This window comes from Drosophila gunungcola (assembly GCF_025200985.1).
Source record: "Drosophila gunungcola strain Sukarami chromosome 2R unlocalized genomic scaffold, Dgunungcola_SK_2 000004F, whole genome shotgun sequence".
NCBI classification, from domain to species: domain Eukaryota; kingdom Metazoa; phylum Arthropoda; class Insecta; order Diptera; family Drosophilidae; genus Drosophila; species Drosophila gunungcola.
In genome coordinates this window covers 2,052,778-2,066,720 of record NW_026453167.1, presented here as the reverse complement: position 1 = coordinate 2,066,720, position 13,943 = coordinate 2,052,778, and the positions used below count along the sequence as shown (strand labels likewise).

The following is a 13,943-nucleotide window of genomic DNA, read 5'->3' as shown; positions in this document are numbered from 1 at the left end:
TATATTTATATATATATATATGAGTGTTCAGGTTAAGTACTGATCCGGCCATCATTATGGCTTTCGATAGCAATTATCTGCTACCGTTTAATTGTGCGCTGGCGGATTTGTGGGCCGCTGCTGCCTGATTTTTCACACGCATTCGCTGCTGCCCACCTGGTCTTGCCCCTCCCCTTCCGCCCCCTTTTCCCCACCCTTTTCTACAAAATGATTGAGCCACCACCACCTAAGTCCACCCTCTCAGGGAAACTCTGTGAATGCTGTCATGTGTCTAATGAACCGCTGGCCCAGTTCGCAACTTGGCCCGAAGTTTGCGTTCTCTTTGTGTAATTTGCACACTTGCATGGGCATTTTGCATTTCCCATTTCCAATTTTTCCCCATTTTTCAGCTATAAACGCACTCCGATAGACGGATGGGCTAGCGTGAAACTTTTCGAGTAATTTGCATATGGAACTTTTAAATCATACTGCTCGAAGTTCGCCTATGACACCTGGGCTTACGTCTGCAAACGCAAAAAGAGCAGCTGTTCCATCGGACACATTTTTTAAGTTAATGGCGCGATATAGCCAAAAATAGCGGGGATTTTCTTTAAATATCAATGCTCTTACTGCTTAATAACAATGAGGTTAAGTCAATATTAGATAGATAAATAGCGATATATTTATATAATACTTATTATATTTATTAATACTTTAGAACAAAATATTAAATCGTTATGTTAAACAGAATGCATATTAAATTGCATTAGTTAAAATTAAAATTGTTTCATAAACAAGAAAAATATTAGATTTAAAATAGTGAGATTCGATTTAAACTCATTTTATTTGAGTTAGATTTGGTTTAAATTTAAATTTGATGTTCATATATTAAAATCAATTTTAAAAAATTGACAAATGAAAATTTAAAATATACTGTAATATTTTCATTTTTTTAAGATAAAAAATGGATAAGTTCAAAATATTTGGATTTACTACGTTTTTTTAACAATGGTATTATGGGAGCATAAAAGAGATTGCTGTTCTTATTAAGTAACAGTGAGGTAGGCCCAAAATTTGATAGCTTTTAATTTATAAAATGTACTTATTAGATTATAACTTATTTAAATAGTTTCGCTTAATAAAAATAAATAAAATAACTTCAGCTTTTGCAATTGCCACGAGACATTCCAATTTTTTACTCTTTTACCCATTAAATCTTCATTAGAATTTAACTATCTTACTTTAAATAATTTATTCATGTACATGTAAATCTATCAAAATTGGGTTAAGTAAACCAAAAATTAAATGGCTTTCCCTTCGCAATCTTATTGGTCTCGGATTTGTTTAAAGATCGCGTGGTATCAATAATGTATTCAATGCACCTGCGAATGTGAATAGTGTGCCATATCATGCACTTGCGGAATATTTCCCATTTTATGGGCGTCATAAAAAAAGTTTCCAAGCCGAACAAACGAGGCGAGTCATCTCATCGAGTGGACAGACGCGATCACTTAATTACCTGTGCGAACTTTTTGAGTTGCGTTTAAGTAGGCGAGGGTACAGTGGGCACTCGCTACGGGGGCTAAGGTGGCGGTTGGGAGCAACCGGTTACAGGTCGGACTGACATTTTCACCTTGTTAATTATGCGCACGGTCATGCAAAAATCGCGTAATGAGTGACGGCCATTGAGAGTTGCATTGTCAGCAGAGGATGATAGTTTAATTGTGACGGTTCTGGCGAGGATCGGGTTTTGTTTGAGGCAAGTCCTAGCAGAAGTACAGGCCCGAGGGCTTCAATCGGCCATACTCTCCGTTTTCGGTGGCCGCCACCTGGATGTCCCGAATGCCTTCGTGCTCCAGAGACCTGCGCTGCTCCAGACTTTCGGCCACCTCCTGGGCGGTCACCATGTGCTTCCTAAGCAGGCGCCTCCGCCGCGCGTATGGGAGAAAGTGCCCGTCGCCGTACCGCTGGCGACTCTCCAGGTAGATCTGGTCGATCCGCTGGTAGTGGCAGCTCTGCATCCGCGGATACCAGCAGAAGGTCTCCGCCCAGTGCCGCGTGGTCCGCTCCATGGCGTGGCTGAAGGCGAGCTGGTAGCGCAGCTGCTCCGTGGTCACTATGTCCGCCGGCATCTTGTTGTGTTCGGCCTTGTTTATTTTACTTGGTGTTTTTGGGTAGGTACCTATGGCTGGACCTTGTGGTTATGAAGTGGACACTTTGTTAAATGTGTGAAGTTTCTGGCCGGCCCACCTGATTGGCAGCTGAGTTCCCAGTCGGGATCCCGTTTGCGGTGCCCTCCCTAATCGCATTAGCAGCCAGCACTTGACAGGCGGCAGGTGCAGTGCATCCAGGTCACTGGGTCCTAAGCTGCCAGCCACCTGTGCAAAAACCCACTCTGCCCTCTCAAAACTCTTTTCTTGACACGCCTTTAACTTTTTTAAAATTATAATCGTTTATAAAAAGTCTGATCTGAGATCTAAATATTTTAAACTTATTTGATAATTCTTTGGTTTATTTTTAAATTTGAACAAATATTGTCGTTGAAAAACCGTAATACTGAAATAGTTATATATAGTTATATATATTTACTATATCTCAAAGTATATTGAAAATAAAATAAAGCAAAGTTTTATTACTTTTTTTATTTATTTTTCCGATTGTTGATATGGAAGTTATAAGTTATAAAAATAAGTTTCTGTAAAAGAAAGACTTAAGTTTTATGCATATAGCCTTAAAACTGAGCGAATAATTTTAGTAGAATCGGAAAGACTAACGTACAGACGGACAATGCTAGCTTCTCCTGTGATGCTTCACAAGAATATTTATAAGTTATTGGGGCAGAAAATGTTTCATTTACTGCGTTTCAAAGTTTTGACTGAATTTATAATACTATTTCCATTCAGCTCTTGGTGAAGTAGACCAGGACTTCGGTCCACGGAACGCCCGAAACCACAAAGGTCATGTTTGCGAAATACCTGCCATCGGGGACTATCGACTACCCTGTTCACGTACTGCACCGGCAACTTGTTCACAACGAGGTCGTGCTGCGGGCGAAAAGGTAAACGTCATAACTATATTTGCAGGACATCGCAGGACACACTTACATCATAGGGACAGGTGTGGTTTATGTTCGAGTAGGACTCAAAGGTCTGAAACACCCAATTGGCAACCACGTTTTGGCGATCCCGCATGAACTTGCAAGCATCCACCTTGAAATCTAAGTTGTACATGAGTCTCCGGTTCTCCCGGTTCCTAAACTGAAACCTGGTCTAGTGAAGTATAATATCATAAGAATACCGACAGTGTGAAATCTTTCAAAACTTCCATCCTCTTACCACGCAATTGTCTACGGGGAGATGGTGGATTTTTGTTTTTAACGAAAGGTACTTGTAGGTGCGATTGATTGACTTTAGGTAGCAGTATTCATAGTCCATGAACTTCCGGTTCCGCACAAGACAGTGCACGTTATTGAATTCCAAATGACCACGGAGCTTTGAGATTAAAGTTTTTTTATTTATTCTCGAAAACTATGTAAACACTTAATTCTTACTGCATCAGGTCCCATGGAAATCAACAGAATAAGCATCGCGGCGTTCATTCTAGGCACCGACTGTTTGGCGGTAACCATTATAAAGAGTGTTTAAGCGCAGAACTATTTACAACGATAGCAATTGAAATAACTCGGTTCATTACCGTTCTAAAACAGTCAAAAATATAAATCAGTTAATGATTAATAACTACCTTTACAATGAATCTCAAATACACTTCTCATAATTTTTGAAAAACACACAAAAGGATAAGATCTTTAACTTGGTATTATTTACATAAATTTAATAATAATATTTTCTTACAATTTTTTGCTATGTGTTTATTTTTTTGTAGTCGTTTCCTTTTTATAATAATACAAATTAGGCATAGACAAATTTTTTTTCTTTAGTATATGCACATTTTTAGAAATTGGTCTAAGCAGCCTAGAAAGCCCTTATATAAAAAAATTACATTTTTGTATAACTTCTAATTGGAATTAGAATTTCAAAATCCAAGTGTTATTACTCCTAGCTAAGTATTTACCCATATTTTATTACTTAAGAAATGTTTTAGGTACGCCAGAAAAGACTGAAATAATAATTTTAAAATTTAAAAAATATTCTATCTAGAATTCAAATTCTAAAATCTAATTGGCATTATATTTAGTAAGATTTCAAACCGTTTTCTTAAGCCAACCTATCGGTGTTTTGAACCTTTTTGCTTACATTTTAAAATGCCTGGTTTTTTTAGCACATCCAGCAACGGTCATACTTTTTATTTGCCCTTCCGCGTGCTCTGTTTATAATTTCGAAATTGTTAATTTTGCAAAGTAAGAATGGACGACGAGGCAGAAACGTACAAACTGTGGCGCATTCGCAAGACCATCATGCAACTGAGCCACGATCGCGGCTACCTGGTGACCCAGGACGAGTTGGATCAGACTTTGGAACAATTCAAGGAGATGTTCGGCGACAAACCCAGCGAAAAGCGACCCGCTCGCTCCGATTTAATTGTTTTGGTGGCCCACAACGACGATCCCACGGACCAAATGTTCGTCTTTTTCCCCGAGGAGCCTAAGATCGGCATCAAGACCATCAAGACGTACTGCACCCGCATGCAGGAGGAGAATATCCACCGGGCCATTGTGGTTGTGCAGGGCGGAATGACGCCCTCTGCCAAGCAATCCCTCGTCGACATGGCCCCCAAATACATCCTCGAGCAGTTCCTGGAGTCGGAACTACTGATCAACATCACGGAGCACGAACTGGTGCCCGAGCACGTGGTCATGACCGTCGAGGAGAAGCAGGAGCTGCTCAGCCGTTACAAACTGAAGGAGAACATGCTGATGCGCATCCAGGCGGGCGATCCGGTGGCACGCTACTTCGGACTGAAGCGCGGCCAGGTGGTCAAGATCATCCGCTCTTCGGAGACGGCCGGTCGGTACATCTCCTACCGGTTGGTGTGCTAATGGGACCACAGACTCTTCAGGGATTCCCCGATCTAAATATGTAGCTTAAGAACTCTATGATTTAAGGGAGAGACAGCGACTTTTATAACGTCAATAAATCGCTAGCTTTTCAAAGGTTCTTGAGTGTTTTTAGTGGGTTGAGTTTTGATTTTTACTACTTGTCTGAGAAATATTTTGTTGTTCGATAGATAATGATGGCCCTATAAGAACTCTTTACGAGACTTACGAAATTTCACATAGTTGAAACATAAGTATATAAGGTAATTATTTTTGGCTTTGTTTTTTTTAGTGTCGCCTCCAAAATTAAAAATTTTTTTTTTATTGTCTCTTACATGAACAATTATTTCCATATATGGAATAATATAACTAAATATATATTCAAAATTCGACACTACGTGGATGGCTGGCAACCGTTATTCTTTTATCAATACCCAAATGATGGCAATTCGTCCTGGGCCAGCGACGGTCACACTGATGAAAACAAAAAACAGAGAAATAGCGAGAAAATACACAATTATACAACAAGAAACGAAAGCGAGGCGAAGGAGTCGTAGGAGGCGTGTCTAGAGCAGCGGAGGAGCAGGTGACCATGGCCATGTTGACCCGCCTGACGAGCAGCGGCACCACCACGGTGACCGGAGCAGGTGCACCCGGATCGCCAAAGGGTCTGCAGCGGTTCCAGAACTACATTGCCGCCTTCTTGTGGCCGGGAACGCAGCGCCAGAGGCGGAAGTCGACGCAAATGAACGCCATCGACTGCTTTACCAACGACCTGGTCACACGGAAGACCCAGAAGTGGGAGGAGCTGCGCGACAGCCTGATGAAGGGGCAATCCTCTGGCCTTGAGAAGGATGCCAACAGCAATGTGGCAGCACCTGCGGAGAGCACTACCACCACCTTTAGCCAAAACGTGGGTCTCATGTCCAAGGGCATGATGAGCGATCTCAAGGCACTGCGGTCCCCCCAACTGGGACTGGACATCCGATCGCTGTCGCAGGCGCAGCTGGACAACCTGCTGATGGCCACGCTGGAGATCAAGAACAAGCTGGACTTCCTCTACCTTATCCGGCAGTGCATCCGATGCAATCTCTTGCCCTCTAACGAGGTGTTTGTCTCGTGTTTGAAGTATCTGAGTGCCCAGCGCAAGTTGCATCAGCTTGAGGCTTTGGCGGACACGTGCCGCCAGCTGGAGCACCCCTTCTCCCAGACCTACGCGGATTTGGCTCCCTTTCGCGCCATTGCGCTGTGGAACAATGGGAACGCGGACGTGGCTCTGATGACCCTCCATCGCGGCTATGGCCTGAGCATGACCTCGGAGGAGGGCAGGAAAATGGCGCGAACGGCTTTCCGTACCATTTCAGAGGAGACTCTGGCCCAGAAGAGCGAAGCCGTTCTGGTCTCGCTGCTGGAGGTGGCACGCGCCATTCACCGCGAGCACAAGGACATCTTCGTGGTGGCCTGTGTGTGGAAGCAGTGTTTCGCCAGCGATTGGTTCTGTGACCAGAAATCAGCGGGTGAACTGTTCGAGCACTACAAGGAGCTGCAAGAGCTGGTAGAGCGGAGGTTCGCTTTCTCAATTTTCTAAAAAACTGTAGTCTTAATCCTCTTTTTCTGTCCAGAGCCAGTCCCCTATGCTCTTCATTCCTGGGCCGCAACAACGTGGATGCCGTGCATCGTCTTATCGAGGTGTTTCTGCAGCATCAGCAGCGCTCAGCCTGCTCCAGCTGCCTCAGCCTGCTCTTCAACTATCAATGTGAGTCCTGAGTTGCTCGCCCTAAGTAACCAAGTAACTCCCATACCTTTTTTGCAGACTTGCGCAAGGATCTGCGCGCCTGCGCTGAGATTGTGAAATCCTGCAGCGAGTTGGAGATGCCGCTGAACGAGCTGCAGAACGAACAGTTCCTCAGCCTGTTCCTCGACCAGAGCGAACCCTTGGACTCGTCGGGAGCGGCCAGCAAATACAAGGCGCCCAAGTCCTTCCAGTACAAGTTCTAGTTGTCAGTTTAAGCACAAGTGTTTGCACCATTGAGCAATAGAAAGTAGCGACTCTTCAATAAATGTTATTTAATGTCCACGTTCAAGTGAGCCGCCGCCTTCATCCCGCATGTTGCCCTCGGGCAGAGGCTGGCCCGGCAGGATGCCCACGCACTCGTAGCAGCGTGAGATCAGGTGGTTGCCGCACCGATGTTGCAGACACTGTTGACACCGCGTCCGGGATTTGGTGCCACGCTTGTTCCGAGCGCATGGCTTGCAGCGGCGATGCTTCTCGCCATAGCGACTGGCCAGGCTAACGCCCGCCGGCAGGCCCATCTTGTCCGGCGTGAGCAGGCCCACGCTGTGGCTCAGCTTGGCCTCGCCGGTGGCCTCGCTGAGCAGCCGCTGACTGGATTGGCCCAGGATCTCGCAGATCTGCAGCCGCATCACCAGCGATGTGCTCGTGGATCTGCGCTGAAGGCGTCGCTGCAACCTCTGTTGGGTGAGGAAGAGTCCCAGTTGGCGCTGAAAGTCACGCTGCTCCATGGCCGCAGCATCGCTTTTCGGTGAAAGTCGCAGCAGGATCCAGGAGTTGACAGCCGCCGCATTCAGCACGAAATGGAGTAGTTGCAGGAAGGGATTGACCTGTGTCCTTAGGGCATTGGGCGTGGCATGGGCTGTGCTGAAGCGCTGCGAGAGTTCGTGGAACTGTTGGCAGGCATGTGAGGTTTCTTGATAGGCCTGCAGAGCATCCACTTGAGGGCTGAGACCGCAGCAGAAAACCGCCTCGCCATCGAGGGGAATGAGCTTGGAGGAGCCGCTGAACACGGTGGATTCGGATGACCACTGACGCGGCCAATCTGGCGAACTAGTCTCCAGCAATCCCAGCGAGCTGATCTGGCGCTGCCTCAGTTGCTCTGACTGAACGAGACTCAGGTGTCGCACGCCCAGCGTCACATTTCTCCCGGTGGTCTTAAAGTCGCAAATCAACTGCTCCACATCCCGGTCCGGGCATCTCTGGTTCCTGCTCACCACGGCATTGGCCATGTACAGCGTTCGGGCGTCGCAGCACAGGGTCATCAGCGACTTGGCCACCGAGCAGGGCGCTTCATCCACGGCCAGCCAACTGCTGCAGCCGTAGTAGGATCGGCAGTTGATGAGCAGTCGTTGCCACAGCTTCTGGCCCTCAGCCCAGCCGCAGTTGCCCGCCAGACACTCGGAAATGCTCTCGAACCGGGCCAGTGTCATGGATGCCCGGAATATGGCATTGCCTAGCTCCAGGGTCCACAGTTCCTCGAGCGGCCCACTGTGCCGGGCATTGCGGAACACCCCGCAAAGGTAGCTCAGGCCGAGGTAAGCCCGCAGCTCCACAATGTCCAGGGGTCGCTGTACTGTCGTGGTCGTCCGCCGCTTGCGCAGCTGTTCGTTGACCTGGCGTAGCAGAGACCGCAGCATTTCATCGTCGAAGAGCAGCATCCAGGCCTCCACGGCATTGGACACTTGGCGGGCGGGTCCTTTGCCACAGGCTTGTTGTCCCAGGATTGGTAGACCCTTTTGAGGTCGCACCTGTGTATCCCTGGTGGCGCTCCACATCTGACCACTGGCGGATGTGTATTGGCCGGAGTTGTTGGCTGGACGACCACGGCCTCGCTTTGGGGCAGCTGGCGGCCGAAAGGACTCCTCCTTCGCCAGTTGGTCCTCGGTGAGCAGGACATCGCTGTCCTCGAAGATCCAGGGAAAATCAGTGGAGTCCTGAAGCGGATCAGCGTCCTCGCCGTTGAAGGACGCATTCAGTGCCACCGGCGGCTGCTGCTCCTCCACCATCTGCATCTTCTCGTCATCGTCGTCGTCCTCATCTTCGTCCTCCTGGTCACTACGTTTTATGTTGGCCAACAACTCCTCGTCCAAAACGCATTCCATTGTTTGTTTTGTTTACAAAATTACAATACTTTCTTGAGTGTGACCGCACGTGCACTTTCGAAATATACCGATTTATTATTCAAATTCTTCAATTAAAAAAATGTTATTGTAAACATTTAAATACAAATAGAACGCTTTTGTGTTAGGCATATCTTTTGTATTAAATTTATATAAAAATCTTGCGTTTTTGCTAGAACAAACATGACATTCCTAATCTTGGCGCAAATATTTAAAATTCTGCTGCGGTTAACTTCGGAACTAGTTTATCACTGTGCTATTCAAAATTGATATTCAAATCCTTCAATACACAAAAACTTTTTTTTTGTTAATACTTGAAAACATATACATATAAAGCTTTTGAGTTGGGTAAGTATTTTGGGGCTCTTTTAGTAAAGCATTTAAATTAACATTCAGTGTTTCAGTACTTTTCTAATCCTGGCGCAAATATTTGAATTTGAGCTGCGGTTGACTTCGGAACTAGTTAATTACTTTGTTATCGGCGATAGGCAACATCGCACCTCAGCGCTTATCGAACTGATTCCGTCACTATCATTGTTGTTGTTTTTATGGCAAGCGGAGGAAAAACGAAGAAAACGCTTGGAAAACCCTTTGAAAATCGGCAAATCTACGATCCTATTTACTCCCGCGCAGTTTAAAACAAGTCCCACTTGAAATGAAAACAATCCGGCGCTACTGACGACCCTGCACCGTCACCGTAATCCTAATCCATCTAGATCGAGGGGCCGAGGGCAAAAACTCTCGAAAATCAAGTGAATAGTGCATTTAAATGCCAGTGACAACTATTTGGATACTGCAGGTGAATCCCCGGGTGATCAAGATGCCCGTTATTTACGCGCCCAGTGAATTTGTCAAAATATTTTGGCTAAAGTGTCAATTTGACATGTTATATGTCATGGTCTCTCGTGTGCAAAGCGATACCTGTGCGATATTTATCGATATTCATCAACTTCTTTTAAATTTAAATTTTCATTAAAATATTATTAATTAAATAATAAGGTAGTTTAACGCCTTTAACTTAATTTTGCCTAAGAAATTATAGGCAAAAGACATTCTAATATGATGGTGAAAACTTTTAATCGAATTTTGAAATTTGGTTTCGAAAAATAAGATTGCCATGACTTTGGTGTCTGAAGGATTTGTCTGCCTTCCATTTTAGTCAGTTAGTTTCCAAAGCCCGTAGTGTCAGCACAACAAGTTTTCATTTTCACTCCGAAAACTTTAACAAGAAATCAAAAATATTTCGTGTAAATAAGTGTTTCCATTCGTTTAAACTTATTTTTTCGTGTGTCTTTTTCTAATGGTGTTTCTCGAATGCCTTTAGGCTCAGAGCTGAAATGATCTCGCCGGAACAGGAAGAGTCCAGCATGGTCCTGGATCGCCAGGTGCGCCAGAATATCCAGGACATGATGCACGAGGCGCATGTCCAGGCAAGTCTTCTCGAGAGCGAAGGTGAGTTGGCGTTTTTTTGCGGGTAGTCCATGCCAAAATCCTCTGCAGATCCTGTCCCAACTCTGGCTAATCCCTGTATCAGCTGCAGGTCGCGACCACTTCCACTCGGACTCTAGTTTAGACCACGATTCCCTTCACGCCGACGACTCCATGGCTGTTATGGACACTCTTTCCGCCGATGGCATTGTGGAGGAGGACCTGACCCCCGAACAGGGCGTCGTGGATGGCAGCGAGGTGCAGAACTACCACGACATGTTGGTGGACACGGAGCACCACATCGACATCAACGGATCGCTGCGCAAGCGTCGTGGAAATCTGCCAAAGCACTCGGTGAAGATTCTGAAGCGGTGGCTCTACGAGCACCGCTATAATGCCTATCCCAGCGATGCCGAGAAGTTCACCTTGTCGCAGGAAGCCAATCTCACAGTGCTGCAGGTATGCAATTGGTTCATCAACGCCCGACGCCGCATACTGCCAGAGATGATCCGGCGCGAGGGTAACGATCCGTTGCACTTCACCATCTCGCGACGCGGCAAGAAAGTCAGCCCGAATTCTTCAGGATCTAGTACTATAGGCTTAAACCTGGCCGGCACGCCAAACCCTATAGATGGCAGTCCCGCCTCCGAAGTGGTAACTATCTCTATGATTTACAAGGGTAAATTTTTATGGAAAAATATTAACAAATTAGTTAAATGAATAAAGTCAAATTAATGACAGTCTTACTGGTTTAGTCAGTGCATTGATTATTAGATTTGCAGTAGACTGTTTTGTTTATATATATTGATATAGGTTAGAGAGATTAATTTAACCACCTTAATTCCAGGTCGTTGGTGCCACTGAGGAGGTAGATGGCGCCGGGGAGATGCACGAGGGCATTGCCAATGTTCTCACCAACTTTGAACAGTATGTCCAGGGTCCCAACGGGCAGATCGTCAAAATGGAGCCCGAGTACGATGACAGCGTCATCTACAGGTATATACTCGCCTTTCTCTAGTCTAAGTCACTTCTTCCCACCTATCCCAATCCTCCTCCACCACCAAGTTGGCAGCAAGCCATAGCAAACAACCCGTCGGGCTTCCAAAGTCTGCACTCCTCGCTGCAAGCAACCATGATCGACAAGATTCAGAACTATCAAATGCGCAAGGCGGCCGCCAGCGGAGGATCATCGGGCGGCTCCAGCAGCAACGCTGTGAGCTCCAGTTCCAGCTCGAGCTCCTCCATATTGCCGTACAGCATGTTTGGCCAATTGCCGCCGGAGTTCGATGACGAGAAGAAGCCAAGTCCTCCAAAGCGCGGAAAAAAGCGGCAGGCAACCGGAAAGAATACTGTCGGTGAGAAGAGCAAGCAGCCAAAGACGCAGTCTGGAAACCAGCAGCATCAGCAGCAGCATCAGGAGCAGCAGCAGCAGCAGCAGGAGCAGGAGACGGCCACCATGTACTGCTATCAGGACGAATACGGCGGCTTTGTGGTGGCCCCTAGGTACAAATTCAGCTCCCAGAGACCAAACTACATAGCCTAAGTCCGCTGCCAATTAATTCCTGCAGTGCTAAGAGTCCTCTTTTATTCCCAGATCCGAGGGCGAGGAGAGCGGCCAGGGATACGAGTCCTGCGAGCAGAACAGCGAGGAGGAGGTGCGCTTCGAGACCTCCGACGACTGGCAGAGCGTGATGAAGTGAGTATGGCAGCAACTACTTATTGACAGGCTCTTCCAAAGTGCGGTGTTTGCCTTTTCCAGAACCGTTTTTACCACCGAGGAGGTTGCCACCTCGGCTGGCAGCAATCCTAGTACATCTAAGGCTTCTGCTTCTAAAGGATCCGCCTACTACAACGTTGGCCAGCAGGTTACAAAGCGTGAAGGTGGGTTATATATTAAAGCGGATTAATATATACTTTAATATATTTTTTGGCACTTTAACAGGCAACCAACAGTTGGCGGTTTCCAATCATGAGCTTCTGCAGGCCACTGGATTCGATAGCTCTGTGTTGGCTAGCTCCAATCAGCAGGAAATTACTCATAATCTGCAGGCGGAAGATATGTTTTCCACCACCGATGCGGAAACTGGTCAAACTCAGACCACGCCGCCATCGCAGAGTAAGTTTTATGATTTTAATTTCGCTAAAAGTAAACTTGAATTAAGAACAATAGGGTGTCGTTATATACTGCAGCGGTAAAAAAAATTGGTTTAATATCAATTAAAAATAGTTTTAAAAATTCTTCGAGCTAATGCTGTATTTACATTATGCTCTTATATTTTCTTATCTTCAAATCAATTCCTTGCAGGTATCAGTCGAGAAGAGCGTGACAAGTACAAGTGTCTCTATTACCTAGTGGAAACTGCCATGGCTGTTCGCCAAACCGATGGAAACCAGGACGAGGAGTTCGTTTACATGGGTGACTAGGAGCCCAAGTAACTACCGACGCAACAGACCTCGACGATCCGATGTACAGAGGAGTGTATATATTTATATATATTAGTAATTCGATTGAACAGCCGTTTATGCGCGTACTACAGCCAAACTTTATGCTTAGGCATTTGTTATTATGTTAACCGAGTAGGTTACTAACTTATTGTACAAATCATTAGAACAATTTCACACCGCAATTGCTTAGTCAAATATGCATATCCACCATGTCAATTTACGTACAATTGAGCTGTTTTAAACGGAAAACCCTTTTCAAACTTATAAAATGATTGTGTAAACACTTCTGGTATTTAAATAAACCAAAAATCTGTGCATTTGCCATATAATAATGTATGGATTGGAAAGCAAATTTATAAAATAGCAGTTTAAAATTTTTTTATTTGTTAATTACTACAATCCCAGTCGAATTTAGGGCTGTCAGTCGATATGATGACCTTAGTGATAACCTATATAGAAATAATTATTTTGAAAAAGAATTTTGCAGAATAAGAACTTATATTTAAACTTGTTTTGGTGTTTTCATTATCACTTATAAAGTTATAAGTTTGACCTCTTTTGTGCGCTCTTTAAGTAACGATGGGTGTTCCTAAGAAATGTGGGTATAAATAGAGCCAATTGTTCGGAATTCAATTTAGTTTCAGAATACACATTGCGTGAGTAAGCTGATATGTGAAAAAAGTATACGAAACAATAATTGATTTTAGCTATAGATTGTTATGTTTGCCTTGATGGCGGCTGTTTTGGCCACCCCTCGGCATTTTGTTAGCGATGTATTTGTGTTGTTTTGGTTTGGCTGAAAATTGTCTATTTGGCAGAATTTAAAAAGTAACGTTTTTTTTTCGAATCGACGCCATTTTGTAGATTTTTAATATTTTTTTAAGATTGTAGGTTATTGTGTATATATTATATATTTAGCTTTCAAAATCTTTTTGAATTTTCTGATTCCAGCCACTCATTCGACCGGAATCATGTCAGCAATTGGAGTTTTATTTATTTTTTTTCTTGAGCTTACCTTACCCTGTTATGTGCAAAAAATTTCCAAACATTTTAGTAAGTAGTTTCTATTTTTTCATGGATTACACTGGTATAGCCCATAAGAACAAATTTTAAACATATAGACGTTACTTTTAATATTAATAAGGCTATTAGTATTTTTAGATTTATGGTATATTTTGAAATG

At 44.7% G+C, this 13,943-nt stretch overlaps 6 protein-coding genes across 10 annotated transcripts; 3 read left to right on the top strand and 3 right to left on the bottom strand.

Annotated features, from left to right (window-relative positions):
• Positions 1-1,226: 1,226 nt before the first annotated feature.
• LOC128253901 (uncharacterized) lies at positions 1,227-2,232 on the bottom strand. Its single transcript, XM_052982605.1, has one exon. It carries the CDS (start codon positions 2,109-2,111, stop codon positions 1,746-1,748), a length of 366 nt encoding a protein of 121 aa, XP_052838565.1. The 5' UTR covers positions 2,112-2,232; the 3' UTR covers positions 1,227-1,745.
• Positions 2,233-2,834: 602 nt separating this feature from the next.
• Positions 2,835-3,677, bottom strand: LOC128254091 (uncharacterized). The gene is given in 5 exon segments (XM_052982906.1): positions 2,835-2,975; positions 2,977-3,023; positions 3,084-3,248; positions 3,315-3,470; positions 3,530-3,677. Coding segments are annotated over 5 exon segments (543 nt in total). The 5' UTR covers positions 3,608-3,677; the 3' UTR covers positions 2,835-2,878.
• Positions 3,678-4,260: 583 nt separating this feature from the next.
• On the top strand, positions 4,261-5,093 carry LOC128253765 (DNA-directed RNA polymerases I, II, and III subunit RPABC1). The gene has a single exon (XM_052982436.1). The coding sequence runs from the start codon at positions 4,343-4,345 to the stop codon at positions 4,973-4,975; it is 633 nt and encodes a 210-aa protein (XP_052838396.1). The 5' UTR covers positions 4,261-4,342; the 3' UTR covers positions 4,976-5,093.
• A 315-nt stretch (positions 5,094-5,408) lies between these two features.
• On the top strand, positions 5,409-7,056 carry LOC128254002 (uncharacterized). The gene is made up of 3 exons (XM_052982760.1): positions 5,409-6,538; positions 6,595-6,728; positions 6,786-7,056. Exons 1-3 carry the CDS (start codon positions 5,565-5,567, stop codon positions 6,968-6,970), a joined length of 1,293 nt encoding a protein of 430 aa, XP_052838720.1. The 5' UTR covers positions 5,409-5,564; the 3' UTR covers positions 6,971-7,056.
• Positions 7,023-8,929, bottom strand: LOC128254001 (uncharacterized). The gene has a single exon (XM_052982759.1). The coding sequence runs from the start codon at positions 8,867-8,869 to the stop codon at positions 7,040-7,042; it is 1,830 nt and encodes a 609-aa protein (XP_052838719.1). The 5' UTR covers positions 8,870-8,929; the 3' UTR covers positions 7,023-7,039.
• Positions 8,930-9,391: 462 nt separating this feature from the next.
• On the top strand, positions 9,392-13,092 carry LOC128254110 (homeobox protein Mohawk-like). Of its 5 annotated transcripts, none has more exons than XM_052982935.1 (9): positions 9,392-9,686; positions 10,212-10,339; positions 10,422-10,969; positions 11,163-11,311; positions 11,381-11,818; positions 11,910-12,011; positions 12,075-12,196; positions 12,258-12,431; positions 12,621-13,092. In XM_052982935.1, exons 2-9 carry the CDS (start codon positions 10,225-10,227, stop codon positions 12,737-12,739), a joined length of 1,767 nt encoding a protein of 588 aa, XP_052838895.1. In that variant the 5' UTR covers positions 9,392-9,686; positions 10,212-10,224; the 3' UTR covers positions 12,740-13,092. The 5 variants fall into 5 exon arrangements, with proteins under 5 accessions (XP_052838895.1, XP_052838896.1, XP_052838893.1 ...); XM_052982936.1 differs by lacking the exon at positions 9,392-9,686 and adding an exon at positions 9,722-10,134 and having other exon boundaries at positions 10,428-10,969; XM_052982933.1 differs by lacking the exon at positions 9,392-9,686 and adding an exon at positions 9,878-10,134.
• The last annotated feature ends 851 nt before the right edge of the window (positions 13,093-13,943 follow it).

Coding starts and splice junctions, on each gene's coding strand:
- LOC128254110 (XM_052982935.1), top strand. CDS start 10,225: ATGATCTCGCCGGAACAGGAAGAGTCCAGCATGGTCCTGGATCGCCAG. Junction 11,312..11,380: donor GATGACAGCGTCATCTACAG/GTATATACTCGC, acceptor TCCACCACCAAG/TTGGCAGCAAGCCATAGCAA. Junction 12,432..12,620: donor GACCACGCCGCCATCGCAGA/GTAAGTTTTATG, acceptor AATTCCTTGCAG/GTATCAGTCGAGAAGAGCGT.
- LOC128253765 (XM_052982436.1), top strand. CDS start 4,343: ATGGACGACGAGGCAGAAACGTACAAACTGTGGCGCATTCGCAAGACC.
- LOC128254002 (XM_052982760.1), top strand. CDS start 5,565: ATGGCCATGTTGACCCGCCTGACGAGCAGCGGCACCACCACGGTGACC. Junction 6,539..6,594: donor CAAGAGCTGGTAGAGCGGAG/GTTCGCTTTCTC, acceptor TTTTCTGTCCAG/AGCCAGTCCCCTATGCTCTT. Junction 6,729..6,785: donor CCTGCTCTTCAACTATCAAT/GTGAGTCCTGAG, acceptor CCTTTTTTGCAG/ACTTGCGCAAGGATCTGCGC.
- LOC128254001 (XM_052982759.1), bottom strand. CDS start 8,869: ATGGAATGCGTTTTGGACGAGGAGTTGTTGGCCAACATAAAACGTAGT.
- LOC128253901 (XM_052982605.1), bottom strand. CDS start 2,111: ATGCCGGCGGACATAGTGACCACGGAGCAGCTGCGCTACCAGCTCGCC.